Source organism: Embiotoca jacksoni, unplaced genomic scaffold (assembly GCF_022577435.1).
Source record: "Embiotoca jacksoni isolate LCO1_2020_lvr unplaced genomic scaffold, fEmbJac1.0.p SCAF_4, whole genome shotgun sequence".
In the NCBI taxonomy this organism is placed as follows: Eukaryota; Metazoa; Chordata; class Actinopteri; family Embiotocidae; genus Embiotoca; species Embiotoca jacksoni.
Window position 1 is genome coordinate 26,683 of NW_027185392.1, and position 22,275 is coordinate 48,957.

The following is a 22,275-nucleotide window of genomic DNA, read 5'->3' on the forward strand; positions in this document are numbered from 1 at the left end:
ATTTCGGATGGATCCGCTTAACCTGCTCTTAAACGCACATAACATGAAAATCAAAAGCATGCCATTTCCTTCTGTCAGTAGGTGGCGCTGGATACGACCATGCAGACTTCTTCAGACCGGCACTTTCATCAAACGTGAAAAGTTTGGGGATGATTGGAAAAATACACATCAAAGTTACTGCAACTTATAGTTTTATGGCGAAATGCTCAAAATGGCCACCATGCCACTGGCGCACCATTTGGCGGGAAAAACATTCTTTTAATAAACTTTTCATCCCAAAGGTGTTAAGATTGAATGGACTGAATTTGAAGTCGGTCCGAGGAATTTGGTAGGAGGAGTTCGTTAAAGTACAACACATGGACATAAAAAACGGCCAATAAATTCAGGATGGCGGACTTCCTGTTGAGTTTAGGTCATGGTGCCAGTCGACTTTTTTGTACATCTAGGTATGATACACATGTCCACCAAATTTCGTGCATGTAGGTGAAAGTAGCCGCGGGGGGGGGGGGGCGACGACTAGCAAGCCACTTGGCCACGCCCACATGCGAAACCACTAAAATACCTGATTTTTTTTTTTTTTTTTCAAAGTTTCATGACTTTTCGAGTACATTAAAGCCGCCAAAAAGCCGATTCTTTTGGGGAGAATAATAATATTTGCACTTTCTTGCCGTAACGGGCAGCTGGCACCAGGCCGACCCTCGTGTGTGAGATGCCTGACAGACAGATTATGTTTTTTTCACAGAGAATCTGTCTCGTAGGAGGAGATCTGGACCGAAGATTGGCAGCCAGATGGAGAGGAATTACTCAGAGTCAATTAAAGCAGAGCAGAAAATTGGCTCAGCATATGTGAGGAATGATGCAAAAAATTTGCAGTGAAGTTCGGTGAGGGTGTGGAGGGCTGAGATACTGTGAAAGGGTGAATATGCTCACTCGCAAAAATGACCAATTCGATCATTTTTCATTTTTAGTGGCAAGTCGTGATGACCTGGTACGAGTCAACCAAAGACATTTTGTGTCTGATGACATCCAAAGTAAAAAAAAAAAAAAAAAAAAAACTGATTGAGTGTTCCTTCGAACTCCTCAAATCGGAACTTCTTGATTGTATTTCATTATTTTAACGCTACTTGAAGCAACACACCCAAACTTTGTGGGTTTTTTTTAAGGCGTATGTGTTTCACATCCTGATGATGGCTGGTCTTATAGCTCGGAAACTCTCATTCTCCGAATTGAACAACTACCAGCTCAAATGTGAAGAAATGCGTTCATATTCACGGTCCCCAGAGGATGAATCATGATGTGTTTGGTGACGATCTTTTTCTGTGATGCAAAATGTGAGACGAAATTTTCAACTCGCAATTTCCACTTTCTAAGCATGCCGATGATCAACCTATTCCATTTGGACCATTTTCTTTATTTTGAGCATTTTCTGCGAGTCAATTTGGAAACTCTTGAAGTAACCAATCAACATTGACCACCGTGTAACGTATGTTGTGCGTCGAAACTTCTACCATTGCAGCCATCGGGTTGGAACAACTTCAACATTATCACACCTAACCGCCCTTTAGAGTGGCCGAGCAAACCTCAATGCGAACAGGGCTTCCAGACTATCATCACGGCAAAGTGGTGGGCGGAGCCAGGATAATGCTGCCTCGAACTCTTTGAAAAAAAATGAACTTTTTCAGTCCCGCTGCTGGCGAGAAGAAAAACCAAACAGCCAATTTGATTTACTCGAACAGAAAAAAATAGATGTCGGCGCCTTGATGTCCAACATGTGGATGAATCCACCTGGATCCAAAGTGAACCTTTGATGTAGTTCAAGTTGTGATCAAAGACCATCTTACAACACCTCTCATCTGAAACATGACTAATAACTGCACATGTACATGTTCATTAAAGAAACCCACCAGAGGCAGTTGGTGATGGGAGGAGTGGGAGGAGCGGGAGGAGGAGGAGGGGGGGGGGAAGCAGCGGTGGCAGCTGTGAAAATGAACCGGCACCGAACAAGACAAATAAAAAAGGTGTCCGGGTAATGAAACGCACACCGCCGGGCCATCTGAGCGGGAGGACTGTTGTTTTAACAGGTTGGAGTCATCGCGCCTTGTTATTGGTGGCTGGGTGCTCTCGGCACGTGTGTGTGTGTGCGTGTGCGTGTGTGTGTGTGTGTGTGTGTGTGTGTGTGTGTGTGCGTGCGCGTATGTGTGTGCGTGAGTCACGCCGACGAGCAAAGCAAGAGTCCTCTCGACTTCGATCGTAGCTTCAACTCGCGTCGTTCGATAGAATCCGATACACGGGAGCTTATTTCCTGTCATGTGTCGTTTTTTTGTTTTTTTTTTGTTATTTTGTTTTGTTCAGTGTTTCTTCACCAGAAACACTGAAACAGAACAAGTCTTTTCTTCTTTTTTTTTTTTTTCAAAATCGATTCACACGCTGCTGTTAGTTTGTCTAACATAACGGACCCGACTGTTCCCCAGGATTTATGAGGCGACTCATACTAATGACTAATATTCAGAAAGGTTATGCAGCAACACCCGCCGTCTCCCACACACACACACACGCGCACGCACACGCACACCGCAAGATATGAATATGGAAGACAGCAGAGGGGCTGTAATTGGCGTTTCTTTACCGCATCGAGCTCTAATTGGAGTTTCGAAGCTACATCGTGTCCTGGCGGGGCAATAATTGCCTGCTTTTTCTCGCGCAGAGGGAACGTTGGAGGTCACGGCGAACGGAGCGGAGCGCGGCGGGCTTATCGTTGACCGCCACGGGCCTGGACCACCATCGTGGGAGAGGTCCGCAGGAAACGGACACACGAAGAGAAGTGAAAGAAGCGATAACGAAATAAGACCGAGGTGAGGAGGAGAGCGGGAGAGGGAGATAAAAAATAAATAAATAAATAAATAAAAAAAGAGCAGTAAGTATGAGGGAAGGCAGGCAAGAGAAGAAGACAAAAAGGAGGAGAGCCAGCAGATGTTTGGCTGCAGCTTCAAAGCCGGAGAATCCACACACCCCCCCCCCCACACCCCCCACAGCCTCCAAAAACAACACCGCTCACTCTGCTTTCGCTTTCATCGGGTTTTTTTTCGGGAGCGTCAGAGCGGTCGGCAGGTTTGACGAGGACGCCTTTTGGAAACGCGATACGAGGGGTTAGCCACGAGGTGGCCGTCATCCTTGTTTTATCCCCCTCGGCTTTCTAATTAGGAGCAGATCGCCTCGAGAGCGGCGGGACGCGGCGCTGCTGCTTTTCAGGGGCAGCGTGTCGAAATCGCCTGCTTATCTTTCTGCAGAGTAAGCAGGAGGGCAGATTGAAAGGAAAAGCCGAAAATAGGAGCACAACAATTGTTGCTGCCTGGAAGCAGCTGTGAAATTATCCACAGTGTTATCTTGTACCCCGGACCGCCACGGCTTCATCAATGGGATTAATTTTTACGACGCTTTTTTTTTTTAAGACTCGCATCTTCATCGTCATGATCTAAAAATATCCATCTGGTGGACAAATGCTAGCAGCAGCACCACATTTTCCAACCGAGAACCAGACACAGCCGTTAAATATTAAATGTTTCCACAGGATTTTTGAATCTGTGCGCTCAATCTTTAATTTATCCCATATCTCGTGTGCAAAATTCAGCCGTGCAAATTAGCAGCTTCAAAAAAAATATCTGCAAAACGGCGAATTATTTCAAGCGTTCAAGGCTTCCCCGAGGCAAAAGTCACGTCCCTGTTCTGCAACGCCAGTGTTGGGAGACTTTTGCAGTTCGAGCGCTGCCAAGAATCGCACGGCCTCTGCTGAGTCATCAGGATAAAAAGATGCAGCGACTGTGCTTGAAAGAATTCCTGGTGATTTGTCAGAAGAAACGTCAGAGCCTGCGTAAATTCAAACTTAAAGGTTGCCTGCGTAGGATTTATAATCATAATTACGTTTTCGTTAGCGTGTAATCTCCTGTAATAAAAATTTGTTGTGATTTTGTTGCCAGAATGAGCCCCTTCATTCATCTACATTACGAGCGGGTCCTCTTCCTCGCAGTGCGCCATATTTCTACAGTAGCCCACAAGGGCCAAACCAAACGCTGGCTCTGGAAGTCACCAGCAACCCACCAATTGGTTTTGTGAAGCCTCCAGTCTGGCATTTTGCCCGTCGCCATCTTTGTTTTTTTGGCGCTTGAAGTGACCATACTTGGACGGGCTGGAAAGGAGCGAGGGGTGAATCAGATTTAGAACCTGAGGACACTATGCTCCGCCCACCGATAGCAGAAACCTGACGGACACCACAGGCCTGTCAATCAAACAGATGGGGGGGGGCGTTTTTTTTGTTTTTTTTTGTTGGATTTGCCAGAATAAGAAGGTAAGAAGGAACTTTAGCTAACAACAACATTATGACTGGTAAAAACCATTAGGAAGTTGAATGGAAGACTATGGAGTCAACCCCTAGTGCCACTCAGTGGTATTGCACCGCATTGGCCTGTGCCCACTTTGGCAGTGGTTGCAAAAGACTAATATGACCAGTTGTTTATGCTCGGGTCCATTAATGTGCAAAATATACTAAATATTTTTAACCTTCTCCTTTTTTTTTTTTTTTTTTTTTTTTTTTTTTTTTTTTTTGTGGTTTTTACTTTAAGACACTTCAAAGTTAAAGTTGGGTGTGCACATGAGAGGGGGGCACCCGACGCTTTTCGTGCTGTTATTTCCTCGAAAGTCAGATTCGATTTCAAGGTTCTGGTCTTTATTGACACTGCAGGACGGGAAGCATTACATCCCGGTTTGAAGATCGTGTTACCTGCTTGAAGTTTTCATAGAACGAGGGGGTCTCGTTACGGAGCCGGACCTGTTACAAGTGAAAGGGGATAGCCGGCAGCGGGACTTTCAATAACCAGTGTTGATGAAACATCACGCGCAGTTGGGGTCGGGCTAAAACCCTGGCCACCACCCTTCAGCTAAAACATCTGACACACACACACACACACACACACACACACACACACACACACACACTTCTGTTCAAACGCCATCATCACTGAAGACGACAGACTGGACTGGAAAGCAGAGCATCAGCGAAGCCGGGTTTCTTCCTGCATCTCTACTTCACTTTATTGAAACCTGCTGGTTTTTTGTCATTTGTTTTACCCGAGGCCCCTGAAGTTGACTCTGTGGACAGCTTTAAGCACAGCCTCTCCTTTTAGCCTCCACTATCCCCAGATTATCTGAGCTCAAGTCAAAGAGCGAAGCGACCGAAGCGGCTTAGCGCCTTCTGACTGCCCGAGGCTGAAGCGAGCTAATGCGGCTAAGCTCGAGTGTTGCGTTGAGTCTCACCGCCCCGGACCGACGCCGGCTGTCCGTGCCAACGCCCGCTTCCGGCCTCCAGTCTAAACCCCGTCTGAAACAGACGCCTTTCTGATCCAGAACATCTTTTAAGCTAGCCCACCTTGATTAGAAACACTGGAGCGCCGAAAGCTGCGTCAAGCGAGCGCCTATGCGAAATCTTTTAAGGCCTCCTCCTTAATATATTGGTTTGGGATGGACACTGAGAAATGAATGGCTGGTCCATATCTGGTCCAGACCTGTGTAAACCTTTGGCCTACAGTTTCTGAATTCAAGGTTTAGAGCCTTCAGGGTCCAGCAGGCCAATACACTGGCAATTTCAACAAAACTGAACTCATCATTGCTGGAATTCAGATGTGTTTCATGATGTTTTCCAGCCTCCACACCACGCAAATGCTGTAATTATTTCATAGCCCCGAGCTAAGGCCTTTTACTCTGAGCTAACAGGAGCTTGCCGTGTAAAATATGTAAGGGTTTTGACTTGAAAGTTTTAGGCCATGTTTTCTCCCGATGTCGACCGAGCACCGCAACGGAGAACAAGGACTCGGAAAGGCGTAGTGAGCTCGACAAAGCGCTGGAAAACCTCACCAGATTCCCACCGGGGCAACTGGGGAAAGGAGTGGTGGGACGGACGTTGCCAAAAACGTCTGGCATCGAACCTTAGCACTTTACCAGCTGACGAGCAGCGGCACAAAACTCAGCGATGTATTTCATGTTCCCGTGTAGATTCCAGCAAAGCCCACAGAAACATAACTGTTGTCATTTTCCAAAATAGAGGATTAGTGTGATCTGGAAACGCAGCAGGAGGTCGTGCTTCATGTGAGGCGCAGAGTCGAGTCCGGAGAGAGGTAAGCAAATCTGTCTAATCTCTTTAAACCAACTGTGACAAAATGCCCCTGAAACTTGGCAGCAAGGAGAAGCCAAGATATTTGGGCAAATGGCTTCTCCGGCTGGTGTTGTGGCTCCGGCGGCACACTAACCCAAAGGATCCCGTTTGGAGTTCAGAGTGGAGGTCCTGCTGGCGGATCCATTAATCTCGGCTGATGAAACAAGGGGGAAAAAGGGTTCCCCCCCCCCACACATATATTCTCTCTTCTGTCACTGTGGCAGCAGAACGGAGGGCGAGTGGCTTAAATTCACAATGCACTCACTGAGGTGATATCAGAGAGAGGGGGGGGGGGGACATCTGTACAATTACATATGATCTACATCTAATATTCCGTCCTTTCTTCGGGTAGTAGGCACTAAAGCGACGACACGCAACAAAGCTCTCGCGAGATTTAAACTGGGAACAAATACAAGGTCTCAAAGCTGAAGACCAACATGACACGCCAGGTACAAAACGTTATGTACAGACATTTGCAGTTAAAAAAAAATGTATAAATAAGGTTGCGCATGTGGAAGATTAGAAAAAGACCTGGCAGTAAAGATCCTGATCCAGAACGAATATGTGATACAGAGACCGGATGAGAAAGGAATCCGAGGCCCGTCAAGGCCTGATGCCAACAGATCCGAGCAGAATTTAAGCAACGTGAATTCAAGCTGTGGATTTAGGAAGGCCTCCATCAGGCAGGCAGTCGTTTATTAGATGTTTTTTTTGCAGGAATGGTTCAAAGGACGACAACTTCCGTCGGTCCGTCGGTCCACCTTTACGGACCCAGCGGAATCATTAGGACTTTGGTGGTCCCATAAATTTTACTCTGGCATCCACCACAACGTTGACATTCGTGGTTTTAAATGAAACATCTCAACAACTACTTGAGTGACTGGCACGAAATGTGGCACCGATATCGAGGTTAGCCGTTAGATGAATCCGGAAGTCTTTGGCGATCCTACGACCTTTCTTCAAAGGACCAACAGAAGGTCAAAGTTTTCAACTCTGCTGTGAAATATCTCAAAGTCAGCACGATGAATTGGCACATAATTTATACGTTTTTTTTTAGGGTTTTTTTTCTTCTATTTTCAAACACAGTAGGATGGCCATGAAATTTGGCCCTCGTTGGTGATCTTCTGACCATCACTTTAGTCCTTAATTGCTGTCTTGTTTTTTTTACGAAATAACGTTTGTCAGCCTCAACTTTACTAATTAACATTTGCTGGCATGCTTCAACAAGACAGCGAACATTGTACTGCAACTGCTTGTTACCAGCATGTGGCCAAAACATTGCCTTCGTGCACATGCTAGTATGCTAACGTTAGCATTTAGCTCAAAGAACTGCTGTGCCCGAGTAAAGAATCACAGAACTCTTAGTACGGCCAAGTCTGGTTCATATCTGCAAAAACCTTGCTTGTTTTGGCATCGTGAAAAAAGTTCAAAAACGTGCCTCCCTAATTCACAGGATGCTGTGCTAACACTGTATTTTCCGTCGGCTAAACTGTCAATCACAGAAAAATAAAGTAAATATGCTTCTAACAACTTTCACCTCGACCTTCTGGTGCTCCTTGACAGCTGCGAATTTGAATCGAGTGCTATCTAACGCGTGGCTGTGGCCGATCGACCGCGCTGACCTTTTCCTCTCCGTCCCCTTTTTGCGTCGCTGACTTCCCCCTCTCCGACACGCCGTATAATTTAACCGGTCACATATGCAGATTTATTTCCTCCAGCTTGGACATTCCTCTCTCCAGACGCTCAGTGGTTCCCATGTCCGAGCGGGGGGGGGGGGGGGGACCGGAGGGAGAAAACCAGGACACTGGAGCCCAGAGGACGCTCCTCACTCGGGAATGACTCCGGCTAACCGACCCCTCCGCCCTTCACCCTCCTTCGATGCTTCGTAAATCTCACTTTACTAAATCGCAGCTCCTTAATTACAAACGTGGGGGCATCACCTCCAGCGCACGGATTTGAACCAACTTCACACGCACAACGAGGTCTCGTCGACGCTTTACAGTGAAACAGCTGGGTCCTGACTTGTGAGGCCAATAACTTCTCACAAGGGACAGAAAAACAGCATCCGAGTTGAACCCATAATTATGTCGGGTCAAATCTGCAGATACTTAAAATAAAAACAGCTGAAATATTCTGCGTCGGAATTAATAACTTGTGTTTTAATGCCATCCGTGTTTCATGTTTAAAGGGCGGTGGGGGGGGGGGGACTTAATTTCAAGAACTAGATAAGGTAAAATACGGATTCTAGCATTTTCCAGGAGAGGATTAAAAGATATCTCGGTGCTCCTTCTGACACGTACTGACGAGGATGAGGAAGAAAATAAGCTCTAATTAACAGCCGGACTGTCAGCGGCTTGAAAACGCAAGCAGTTCAGGAGGCTGCAGCGAAAGCCTTGAAAGCAGGAAGGGAGTTGTGGGATATTATACGAGCTCTCAGACGTGTTTCTCTTGGCATGGCCTCCACGTGATGCCATCATCATCATCATCATCATCATCGGGGCTGCCGTTCCACTTCCTTTGGCCCAGGCAGATGACGACAGCACACCAGCTCTTGGTTCAGGAGACGCTCTAAGTGCTTCAGTGAAATAGTTAAGATTCAGGATGAAGTGTTCAGGCGAGGCCTGGTGAGCAGATGCTGTCAGGCCGGATGCGGAGAAACGGCATCACAGAGGGAAGATTAATGTGGAGCTCCGGCGGACTTATGAATATTCATTAAACGAACCATTCAGCGATGGGTGCACTTAAACGCTGAAGAGTTCAAAGTTGCATGAAGGGAAAAAAAATAAGTCCAGCGTTAACGAGAACTTCAGCAACTTGGAAGGTTAAAAGAAAGGCTCAGAAATAAAGACACCCGACTTCCTCGTGTTTAACCGAAAGCCACAAAACATCTTCGCTCTGTCAAAACTCTCCATTTAACAATTATGTCATTTCTGCTGACAGGAGTCAAACCAGAAATGAATGTGTGAATCAAACAGCCGGAAAAAAAAAACAAGAAAAAAAAAAAAAAAAAAACACGAGCGAAAATGGACGCGTAATCGCTCGAAGATTCGCAAGGCGAGATAACTCGGAAAGAGAATGGACTCGCACGCGTAATCGGTGTACAGATAAGAGACGGGAGAGCGCGGCGTGTTTGTGCCAAACTTTCTGCTGAGCTCTCTGGAGTTGTGCAAGCTGCTGGCTGTCAGCGGCTGTTTGCATGGAAAAATGAGATTCAGCTCCGAGATTGCGGAACAGACTTTGAGCAGAAAACACTGAACATTTGTGGCATCAAACCCCCCCCCCCCCCCCCCCCCCCCACCACCACCACACACACACACACACACACACACGCACACACAAATGTTGACTTTAAAGCTTTTGCAGTCCAGTTTCCACATTCTTGGCCTCTCTCCATAACACTACCTTCCCGCCACGCACGCGCGCACACCACACACACACACACACACACACACACACACACACACACCGACTCCAGCCGGGACAAGCAGCACCTCCAGGTGGTGCAAAGACCCCAGCTTTAGTATGAGGAGAAGAAGGGGGGGAGACGAGCCCTGAGAGAGAGGCTGGATGGGGGACGCTTTCATAGAAAAAGGTCAGAAAGGGAGTAAAATGAGGAGAGAGGGAAGGAGCCCGAGACGAGGTGAGACACTCTGCGTTTACGCTGCTCGAAGAGATGGAGATACACGCAGGAAGAAACAAACTAAACGCCAAGCAGCTCAGATTGTAAATCGAGCACTCGGCGTGTGAATAATGCTGTTTTGTTCTGGATCTAAGTGTGCAGATACAGTAGTCACATTTCAACTCGGATAGAAAGAAAAGATAAAACTCCACTCACCGCTTTCGCTCTTCTCGATCACGTCCACCGTCTCGCCGGCCTTGAGGCTGATCTCCGAGTTCTCCTGCCTCTCGTAGTTGGCCACGGCTACGTACTGCTCCAGCACCATGGGCTCCGAGCTGTCCATCCCTGAGGGGAAGAAACAGGCCGTGAGCCACCTGCCCGCCGTGGCGCCCCGCGAGCGCCCGCCGCCTCGGCCGCCGCGCGCCCGGTACACCGCCATCGCCCGACCCCCCGCGCCGCTGTGCCTCCCCGACCAATCACAATGCGACCTCACGACTTGGCTGCATAGTCCCAAACGTCTGGCCATACAGCTGAGTCGACCCCCGGCCCACGGCGGAGCATCGGAGGGAATCAAAACAAAAGCAGGGAGCGGGACGGGAAACTCTGCAGCGGCTGCATCTCGCACCTACAGAGGATCCATGACCCGAACCAAACTCCTGAGATCCAAACTCCCGAGATCCAACAGAGGAGGAACGAGAAGAAGGAGAAAGAGAGGAGGCTGCTGGCGCTCTGAGGGGGGAGACCGGAGAGCGAATGAGTGGAAGAATGGAGAAGTTTCCCTGTGGAAAATCAACAGTGCGGTCGAGAGGAAAGGCCTCCCCTCCGCTGCCTCTGGGAGCCAGCCGTTGGACAGGGAGTCGGGGGGGTAGGGGGAGGGGGGACACACCAATCATGGTAGTCGGCACTGCTGGCCTTAAATAGAAACATATGAGTGGACCAGAGAGAGAGAGAGAGAGAGAGGGAAAAGGAGGCTGGGTCCATGTTTATGTGAAACAAAAGAAGTTCGGCTGCTCCGCGCTGATGTTTAACCTTTAACGTGCCGGTAGTGATTTCATTGACAGAGTTCACGTGCTGTGTTTGTAATCCGAGCTCATTTGCGTGTCCTAGTGGGTACCGAGATGCTTCGTCAGCATTTTGTGATCACATGGCATCAGAGACGAGTTCAGTCAGAACCAATTAACGGACGCTGTGTGACTGGACAAGACGCTCGTAGCTGTCAGTTTGAAAAAAAAAAAAAAGGGATGAAGCCACTATTCCCTAAATGAGGGGACTTAAAAGACATGACCCGACTCAAAACGTTGTACTTAAAAACATTCATTGGTGACGTTCGCGAACATTTCATGCCATGCGGTGTTTAAGGTTCGGTCAGGGTCATCGGGCCAGAAGTCCAAACTCGCAGCTGTTTGCCTCATCCAACCGTTTCAGCTGCAGTTTACATCCACGTCTGTGAAGATCTATACACGTAGAAGGGGAATCCTTCCATCTGCGTTCGCAATAACGGCATGGCTGTGAAGTCGCAGGGACCTTGACCTTTGACCTACAATTCTTTTTAGGTCATCCTTGAGTCCAAGTCAATATTTGCACCAAACTTGAAGACATTCCTTCAAGGCGTTCCCGAGATATCGCTTTCACTAGCAGGGGATGGACGGAAAAACAATCCGAAAAACGTGATGTCTCCATTCACATTTCAACACTGACCCATATTACTTCCCCGCCCTATACAACATTTCAGCCATTTTCAGATGTTTTCAGACACTGATGGTCACATACATTTCATAGAACCGTAGTCACACAAGTAACTCGTTTAAACACCTGCCATAAACGGCTTCATGTTACACCACAACCCGAAACGTCTTCCCCATCCTCGCTGGACCGAAACTGGAAGCAATGAAGGTGATTTCAACGTGACGCTGCCCAGCAAGTTTTCCAGGGTAAAAAAAACCACTGGTGTCAAATGCATTGACACATCCACCAACACCGTTTGAAGTTTTTGCTGCATTGACGGTAAAATGACAGAATATAAATCCTAAAATCGCCGTATTATCCGAAAGAACAAAATTCCTGCAGAGGTCGGGTTGAAAATTTGACGAATGCTGGGATTCCTTCTTCCGAAGTAAAACTGAAGTTTCACCAGCAGAGCGCGCACAGCTGATCCATTTACACACGTATCGTCACCAAACCAGTCAAATCTTACACTAATTGCACGGTCATCAGGTGGACGGCCGAGCCCAGAAAATACGACGACCATCGTTTCATTATCACAGCAGGGATCAATCAGGCATTTCCAAAAAATGCAAATGAAGGGAGTAACTTGAACGACGGTCCGTGGTGTGATTTTTGAAAACACCCTCAGACTTCAGTTTTCCTGCCGCTGTTTTTGACGAAACTCTTTAATAAGACGTGACGTATCGACAGGGAGGTAAGAGGAGAAAATGGTCAAGCCAGAGAGCGTGCAGAGGAAAGAGGACAGCCAGAGATCCTGCTGAGTCAGCAATCCCTGTACGAGGCTACGGGCATGCAGAAGGTGGCGAGCACCTGGCAAACACGTATGGAAGATCATACATGGAAGAAGAAGAAAAAAAAAAATCCAATTTACCATGCATAACAAGGAAAAAAGCAGTGACACAATCAGATATGAAGTCTGGTGAGAAAAACACGAGGCTAATTACTGCAGTTGAGATTAAAAAAAAAAAAAAAAAAAGGAGTCCACTTTGTCAGCAGATCCTTCAGTCTTCGCTCTTATATCTGCATCTCGGATAGTAAAATTCTCTCCTGCCTGCGTGTCGTTTTAAGAATGAGATTGGACCCTAAAAAAATGAATTGCACTGCAGCTGCACGTCGCCCTGATGTCGGGAATTGTTTCTAAAAGATGAGATAAGAAAATGCCGCAGAATACGAGCTCTGCATCGTACCGCTAAACTTGCAATGCTGTGTTTTTTTTTATGACAAACAGGTTGCAGCCTGGAAAAATTAAAAGCCGGCCGAAGTTCCTAAAACAGAATTAAGCATCTTTGGATGCCCCGTAAATTGGCGGGGGGGGGGAGGACGGACGCGCTCGTAACCTCGTCTCCCCCGCCGGGTGAGGCCGAGCTTTCCTCTCCGTCTTTATTCAGAGCTCCTCCAGGACGAGAAATAAAGAAAGAGGAACATGTACTGTGGAGCGCGTCAGGAGTCGAAGTGCAGGCGAGCAATTAAAGACAGCCTGAGGTGATACAGCAGCACAGATCCAGCTGTTTAAAAGCTTTTCTATCCTAAAGACCTGTTGGAGTTGCGCAGATATATATATATTTTTTTCTCTGTTTTTAAGGCGAGTTCGTCTTTCCTGCTTCTTAACTTGGACCGACACGCCGATCGTTCCCAAGTGAGCATTTTTTTTTTCCATTACGATCAAACATCTCACAGAACATCAGCTAAATAGTCACCAAATGTCAAAATCTGTTTAAATCGGCAGGATTTTTTTTTTTTTCTTCTTCCTATTTCTAATAACTGCGCGTCTTCTGTTTTGGACTCCTACACGCCCGAAGCTGAGCGAGGTCACGGACAGCGATCAAAAGAAAAAGCGAGGAACCGGATTCCCAGTGTTTCCCCTACAACTGTATTGGAAAGAAATACGAACACACTCATGGAACTGTAGTTACGCGCAGCGACTGCTATTTATTTACTCATTTCCTGTGCAAACGTTTCATTTCAACTCATTTTTCTGTCGCTGACAGTCGCGCTAATCTGTCCGTTTCTGCGTCTGTGTTTCGCGACGAGTTGGGGGGGGGGCGGGGGGGGCGGAGCCTCGCAGACGCGCAAATTGGACACAGGTGGAAGTTACTCGAGTCGATGAACCGCACTCGTTACTTGACTGTAAAAAAAAAAAAAAAAAAAAACACGCAGCAAGAGCCTAAAGTTACGCTGGCGACGGGCAAAACCACGAACCGCTCGAGCTGCTGCAGAACCAGACCGGAACCTCGGCATGTGTAAAAACGCACCCTGCCGGTATCTACTGAAAGCATGCTAATGTTAGCAGCCAGAGTCGGGGGGGGGGGGGGGGGGGGGGGGGGGGGGTGTGGACGGACACTGCAGCACACGCATGAACCTTAAAGGTCCATGGACGGATGGACGGACAGCTGAGTTGGCGCACGTGGGTTAAAGTTAGAGGGGCGGATGACGGCGCGTGCCAAGCAGATGTCGAGAGAAAGCTGGAGTGTGTGTGTGTGTGTGTGAGGGAGGGGTGGGGTGGGGGGGGGGAGATTAAAAAAAAAAAAGGGATGCAGCCGGCGTGTCGCAGCAGCAGCATGCCGCATGCGGCGTGCGGCATGCGGCATGCAGCATGCATATTCAAGACGTTGAGACAGAGACACACACACACACACAAGGCTACCTGAGGCCTCTTTCCTCGGGCTGTCTGTAAAGCCGTACATCCACACTGCAGACAAAGAGAAGGAAGGAAAGAAAGCAGAGAGAGAGATTAGATTCAGTCCGACAGCATGCGGAAGCAACAGTACGGTAGAGCACACCTTCACCAACACCCGCCGAACACGGAACAGGAAGCGGCACGGACACGCTGCCACGGATGGAGAGCGCTCAAGAGTCCGAGCCGACCGATGCGCAAAAACTCCCGTGTTTTTTCTTCACGCCGAGGACGAGACGTACGTATCTGAGGGCAGGTATTCCCTCTTGTATATTTAGGAAACACAACGCCTTCATTCACAACCCCTTCCAGGACTCCCTCCCCGTCTCCGAGCCGCTCGCTCCACCCTTCCCCAAGATGCCCCTTTTTCCTCCGTCTCTTCCCATTTCTTCCTGGACTTCCTGGAATGTCTGAGATGGGCGTCGGCCACTTGCTAAAGTCATTCCCGTCTCCAGAACCACCGTCGACATCAGCCCCCAACCAGGAAATTAAACGCCACGCATCAGAGGAGACAGGGACGGAGGCGGAGGAGGAGGCGGAGGAGGAGGCGGTGACCGCCTTCTGAAGAGCGAGCGCGGTGCGGCAGATTATTAAACTACTGCGGTGTATTTCAGGGAAGCCACGATATGAAGCTCGATATGTCCGATTAAAATGATGTTTCAGGGTCTGTAAGGTCGATGCTCGTCTCGTACAGGATGTGAGCCGACGTCACGGCTGCGGCAGAAACGGGCCGGAATATCAGGAGGGACCGGGAACCCGAACGGCAGCGCTTCACGATGACGTTGCAGGCGTCCGTCCTCGCGTTGGCTTCTTTTGGTGTCGTGAATTGTGTTCTGCATACGTTTGAAATGAAATGTCTGCGGACGAACACATTCGAATCAGAACGACGGAAGAACGGCGAGCCTGAAGGTGAACACATCTGAATAATCTGTGTGAAAGACTGTAAAATGGAAAAAAGCGACGCCGCGCTGAAAAAAGTGGGCGCTTTGAGCCAAATGATCAAATTAGCACGCTAACGTGCTGATGTCAGCGGGTATCGTTGTTTACTGCGTTCACCATCTTTGTGACCAATTTAATAAGCAACGGTTGGCATATAAAAACACTAAGTATGGTTTATGGGAAGAGGAAAAGTTTACCGGAGATTACCAAAGTGTTCAGGATTCATTCTGCTGGGAACTTAAAAGTTCCCCAATATTTATACTGTCAACGGAGAGAAATTACATCCCAACAGCACGCTGCTGTTGGAACTAAAAAGGATTTTAACATAAAGGCATCAAAAAGAAAAGCTTAGACCCATTTTGTTGAAAGTTTTTTTGTTCCAAAACGTGCTATCATATTAGCACCAATAATAAACGTTAACAGTTAATACCCTGCACGAATTACCATATTAATGATCTTTGGTAAAAAATGGCCTCAAAAAGGTAAAAGACGGTAAACGATTGTTTTAACTAATACACCTATTTTTTTTTTTTTATCTGTTTGCTTTGGTTTGGCTTTTTTTTCGGTGAACTCCACCGCAGAGGACATAAAAAAAAAAACTTCACACTGTGACATTTTTGTAAAGTCCAACTCAGACGTGTTTTCAATAGCAGAAGACGTGCTGACGTAAACGAACCATGTTTTTAGAGTTATCTTGTTTGAAGTTTTGTTTCCTCTCAGATTGAAATTTTTACGGCCTTCAGCGAACACATTGTGTTTTATCGCTCTCAGGTCGATGAAACGTTACAAACCCACGGCAAAACATATTCCAAAAAGTTTACGGCCGTCAGTGTGAGAGTCGGACTGCTTCCTGAATGATCAACTTGTCTTTCGAGGAGGCCGAGGTTTTTACTCTCCTGTAAGAGTAGCAGGATCCCTGCTGCGAGCGAGGCCCGACAGCTCCCCCTCTCCGCCGACTCACGTTAGATAATAAAGCCCAAACCCCCCCCCCCCCCCCCCCCCCCCCCCCCCCCGTCTCCCACCGCTATCCTCCAGAGCCTAGGGAGCTTTGGTGGATTGATGTTGGCCCCCGGAGGGAGGGATACGTGCTGGTCCCGGGTCGGCCGGGGTCAAATCCTGCACACTAACGCCCTACCGTGATTATTACCCCGCCCGCCTGCAACATCTGATTGATATTAACTCTCCTCTGAGCTCGGGGTCCTACGTGCTAAATCCCCCCCCCCCTCCTCCCACAGCCCCTAACCCTCCTCTTTACTTAATACAAACACACACACACACACACACACACACACACACACACACACACACACGGAGGCTTAATTATTTTCAGGTTTGGGTGATGACGCCACCAACCAGCAGTGTTTCCTCCGTCCCTCCGCCGCTGCGGGTCATTTTCCGACAATTCTGACCCCAAACGTCTCCATTACGCTGCAATTAAAGGGCCCTGGAATGGTGAAATACGGCATCTCCAAGGACCGTTTTTTTTTTTCCTGCCTTATTAGCCGTCTATCTTGTTTTTCTATTTAGTAGATTGTGTTTGGAAAAGGAAGTTCCTTTCAGTTCAGTTCAGTTATCTGAACGGCCTTTCTGAAGCGTTGGAGATCGCTGATGCTGAAACCTTAAAAATGCAATGCTGGATTTTGTTATTTTGACATTCGAAAAACAAGTTTCCCGCCGTGTCTGTGACATACACTCATATATAAGTCCTTCCCATAGACTGTATATAAAAATGGATTTAACTTCCGGGTCTGAAAAATTTGACCGATGCGGAAGTGCCTTCAACTGCAATACCACCGAGTGCCACTAGAGGTCGGCTACAAAAAGCCATCCATAGATTTCCATTCAACTTCTCTCGTAAAATTATCAGTCAATAAAATGTTGGTGTTGTTTGCTAAAGTCGCTCCTTCTAACTTTTCTGGCTGTACATCTGAAAATAATATCGTCATTAATTAGAAAATAAGCCTCAAAAACTGTGTTTTTGGGGGAGTGTCTGTTTGATTGACAGGTCTGTGGAGCAGTCAGGTTACAGCTATCGGTGGGCGGGACGTAGTTCGCCAGGTTTCAGATCAGATCAGTCAGATCCACCGTCTGTCCAAATATGGTCACTTCCTGCTCCAAACCGCTCCAAACTAGCAAGATGGCGGCGGTCAAATTCGAACTCAAGGCTTCATAACGGCTGTTCACAAACCAACGGGTGACGCCACTGCTGGTTGAGTTTTTTGGGGGATTCTTGTGATCAAAAATGGTTCTGCGGTTGTTTTTTTCCAAAAATTGTGCTGTAATCTGAGTTTGAGGCTCCAAAAAGTGGGTCAATCCCTCCGTGTTAAAATACTCAACAGCAAAAATAAAAATATTTGCAGCTATAATTGAGGACGGGGATGCTTTGAGTGACAGCTGGATGCCGTCAGAGTTTCAGCAACGACGTCTTCGCCCATTTTTGGACTGAGACCGAGACGGCTTCAAAACTGCTCTTCGAGAAAACCCGTCACGGTTTGACGAGTGACATCACGGAGGCCACGCCCACTTTTTTTGAGAACCGGGCTTTCGTCCGCACCAAATACCATTCAGTAGTTATCAACCAGCTCGATGGAAAGTCGCACCACAGTTATCGGGTGCCCAAAACAAAAAGATATTTCAACATATAGGGCCAACAACAGCTGGAAATGTCTAATTTTTAAAAACAGCCATAAAAAGTTTGGCAGCGCTGTAGCAACATCAGGGGAAGTGTCTTTAAAGAGATGGAAAAGAGAGATAAAACAGAACGGGAAAAAAAAGAAGCATCGACGTCTTCAAATTCTACTAATTCATTTGGGAGGAGTACGACAGCACTTTCTGTGTACATGTAAAATTATTTCACGCCAGACTTTAGGGAGGATTTTGAATCTCATGATTAAGTAAACACAGTCAGTTATCATTAAGAAGTCAAACGCAAACCTCCAACCTGCTGACGCGCACGCAGTCAGGAGTTTCAATGATGAAACCCCGGCACGGAGACAAGGGCGAAACAATAACAAATTACACGTAACCAGCATTGACTCGACTCTCCGGCGGCCGAGAGCGACGCCGACGATAACGACGTCAAACTGGCAGGAGCTAACCGGTATTGATACGGCGTTTAGCAGGAAGAGGAGAGCGAAGCGGCGGCGAAAGCATCCGTCTCCGACCGACACGCGAATGTCCGCGGTGACAAACGTTCGTTCGCGAGCAAACCGCTCCCCGCCGGCAAACTGCAGCCGCTGAGCAGCGACGAGCGGCTCCCGAACCGGCCGGGAGAGCGATGCAGCGTGGGAGCTCGCTTTGGGGAAGAGGTCACATCACATCACAGGCCACATCTGTTTCACAATAAGCACCGTCACATCTGTCCAAATTCTCCCGTCCTCTCCCTCGCTCTTGAGTCTTACTCGCCTCCATCACTCGTTTTTTCTTTTAAGCCAGAAAAGATCTTTTTTTTTTTTTTTTTTTTGGCCTAGATCAGAACGTCTCTAACTTTTAATATCCTCTGAGCGCTACTTTGACTAAAATATGAGAGCTACTCATGTTTAGTAACATTTTTTCACAGCTGGAAAGGCTTTTTATGTGAACAATAACAAATTGATACGCAACACACACATTTTGTATCACAACAGCTTAAATCAAACAGCATGTGCATGCTTTTCTTCCTAAATCGCTGTTAAAATGTTAAATAAATAAAGTAAAATACTTAACATAAAATCCAGTCTTTCCACTTCGATTGGGACTGCCTATATATGGCCTATACTGTATATGGCTGGACCCTGTGTAAAACTAGAGGGCTCTTAATTTGAAAAGTCGCGTCATCCAATAGAGTAGTGGGTGTAACACTACCACGGTGACACGGTTATAAGCTCAAAAATATTGTATTTATGTTATTTACCTAAATCAGCTCAGTGTGAGGGTATCTGCTGCGTTTCTGTCCTCTGATCTCTGTGTTTCAGTAAATAGCGTCGTTCTCTCGGACAGGTTAAGAATGAATAAATACATTTAAAAAAATGCTAAAATAGATTACCAGATATACCTCGGGCGGCGTCAATACGCTTTGGCGGTCCACCCAAGTCTGTGGGTGGGAAATATTGCATATTGTTGGAAACTTCTGCGATATACCAGTAGAACGGGATCCGGTTCTGATCCGTGGGTTGTGAGACCCCTCGTCCTAAATCAATACTCACTTTTCTGTATCTCTAACACACGATGTAATTGGAACGTGCCGACATTATCAAAGCTGCAATTAGTGTGTTTATTGTTATCTTAATCGTGTGAAAGACAACACAGATGATTTCAATGTGTGTGTGTGTGTGTGTGTGTGTGTGTGGTGGGTGGGGGGGGGGGGGGTCAGGTAATGGAGGGTGTAACGCGTCTTGCTGACAGAGGAGCTCCTGATGCTACCGACAACAGCCCGCCCTCTGAGATCCTAATTAGCACTGACAGCTGAACAGATCTGTAAACACACAAGCTACCCCCCCGTCCATTATACCTACACACTTGTAAAAACACTAATACACACACACACACACACACACACACACACATAGGGGTAATACAGAGCCGTGACCCCCGAAACTCCCTGGCACTGACCCCTCTGCTTACAAAAACAACACGACTGACACATCTATGTCCCGCGATAACCCCGAGGGGAGATGAGTCAAAGTTCAATCTCTGTGTAGAGGCACAAAAAAAAAAAAAAAAAGTATCGTGTTTTTAATCACTTGATGAAATTATTTGAGTTGCTTCAGACGCACCTCTCGTCCCATCGTCTTAAAATCAAGAGCGCTTATTCAAATTTTATTCTATTTATGGCACAAGACCTTCAAGAATGAGGCAAAGCCGCCCAGATGGACTGAACTAGGAACCTTCCAGTTAGATGATGTGAATCTCAGCCGGCAGCTCGACCAGGACGTCCCCCATCTGTTAAATATCCGTCCACGTCTCGACTGAGACTCAATGCTACACAATAGTGGAAGTTTACACTTGTTTCGTTTTCTCGAGAAAAGTGCTCAACTGGTTCGCACATTTTTTTGAAGATGGGCAGAAAATCCCCGTCCAAGAACAGAGAGCCTTGAAATGCTTCAGAAAGTCTACGGCGATGAAGCGACGAGCCGGGCGAGGACTCTCTGAGTGACGCTCACGTTTTCAAGAGGGGGCGGAGCTTCACCGTCCGAGACCGAAGAAGGCCCGTCAGGTCAGGAGACACCAGCTGGGTGTAACTTTGACGTCGGCGGGGTTGTGCAACCGTGAATTCGTCCCCCAGGGTCAGACTGTCAACACCGAGTTCTACCTCCACAGTAGAACTCAGGGAAACGAGGGGAAAACATTCGCTGCAAACCACCTGAACTGTAGCGCCGCGGTTCAAAATGGGCAAACTTCTCATCCGCAAAACAACACAATCGTCGCGAATCCATACGTACACAAAAAAACACGTGTAACTCGGGTGCCGATGTTGATCGAGAGGCGTGACTTGGTATATTTCCTCTCAAAGATGTTCGCTCCTCGCCGCTCCGTGCTGCACTCTGTTCTGCACTCTGAATCTCCTTTTTCGATTAATAAAGTTCAAATGCATCTTAATCACAACAGCTTAAGGGAATAATTTGCTTCGTGTAAATCAACACCTCTAAACGTTCAATCAGCCAGTTTGAGAAATTTACAAGAATTAAACCAAAGGGAGAAAAAAAACGTGACACCTTCCTCAGTTTTGTGCTCGCAGAAATATTTTAGATGTTACGCAACCGCTCAAACATTAAAAAACAGACATTCTTGCTTCACTCAATCTTCAAAGATTGAGGTTGGCTGATAAAAAAAAAAGGCCACAAGGTCCACCTGTTTGAAAACACAGCCCACTGCACTGAGGGGACGCGGTGAAAACTCACGAGCTGGCTTATCCTGCAGGACCAATCAGCTTCCAGAAAATTAAATCACTTCGAGGAATGTGGATGTAATTTAATTGGTAGCCCTCTTTCTCTCTCTCTCTCTCTTTTAGTCCAAAAATAAACCCCGGTGACCTCACCTAAAAACCTGCGAGAAAGAGGTCAAACTGAAGGGGCTGCAGCGTAAAAAGTGTTTTTACTGCGTCCCTTCTCGTTAGTGTTCACAAGCCCGGCCTTCAGAGCTACTCAAACGTGAAGACAAAGTCGCCTTTTAGAGCAACAGAATCATACTCTCCATTAAACAACAAGCTATTTCCTGCATTTTTCTCTACAATAATTCATACGTGAGGTTCTGACCGGTATTTCCCACCATTTCCACGGTCCGCCTTCAACAAACAAGCGTCCCATAAAGCACATATTAGCGACTCACATGTGCCAATGCGTTTGTTAAGCAGCTATTCTGTAGCTAATACCCCGTGAGGAATGGATCAATCCATGAAACAAAATGCTTGTTTTATGTCGTTCTGGCTCAGTTCACGTGTCCAGAGGCTCGTACCACGAAGCAGGTTCAACATACCCAGGATATCTTCACGTTACCTGGCTGAACTAAACCCCGATAAAGGAGATCGCGCTTAAACGGTCACACGAAGCCAAGACCTCGCTATGTCCACCCAGGGTTTCTCAAATCCAGCTGCAGGTGCGTTTACATGAAAGGAGGAGGAGTTTGCAGCATCTGACCAATCAGAAACATGGACAGGTGTAGCGACAGGAGATCGACATATTTCATAAACGAGGAAACAAGTTAAACACATAATCCAGCTGAAAAATACAAGAAGATACCGAGCTCCACGGGATCCTCTGCGATTGGTGATGGAGTTTTTTCCGAGAGAATTGATTGGTCGGTAGTGTTATCTCGAGCATGACCCGCTCCGGAGCAGGTTAGCTCTCCAGCATAAGTTACCACGGCGATCCAGATAGCAACAACAAAAAAAGGATTGAAACAAAGTTGAAATGTCATCTGGCAGTAACATCGAACTACTTCGAAACGCGACATTGAAACCAAATTGAAAACGCTCGTCATGACCAACGTTGACTTAACGTCGTCTACGGTTTGATTTTCGTTTATTCAAAACTTCAACAATCTATATTAGTGCTCTGTGTGGCATCCAATGGAGTAAAGTACGGCAACTTCTGTTTACCTCTTGAAGTCCCCTGAAATTTGAACCCCCTGAAAGCCACA

The 22,275-nt window shown here is 47.1% G+C and overlaps 1 protein-coding gene across 6 annotated transcripts in view; it reads right to left on the minus strand.

Moving 5' to 3' along the window:
• Positions 1-22,275, minus strand: part of sh3pxd2aa (SH3 and PX domains 2Aa) — a 101,184-nt gene that overhangs the window by 25,036 nt on the left and 53,873 nt on the right. For 4 of the 6 annotated variants that reach the window (XM_069166817.1, XM_069166816.1, XM_069166813.1 and 1 more), the window contains exons 7-8: positions 14,191-14,235; positions 10,038-10,166 (exon numbers count right to left, since the gene is read on the minus strand). In XM_069166817.1, coding sequence (XP_069022918.1) covers positions 10,038-10,166; positions 14,191-14,235 — 174 coding nt within the window. The remainder of the gene's footprint in view (positions 1-10,037; positions 10,167-14,190; positions 14,236-22,275) is intronic. The other 2 variants (XM_069166815.1, XM_069166814.1) reach the window with 1 other exon arrangement.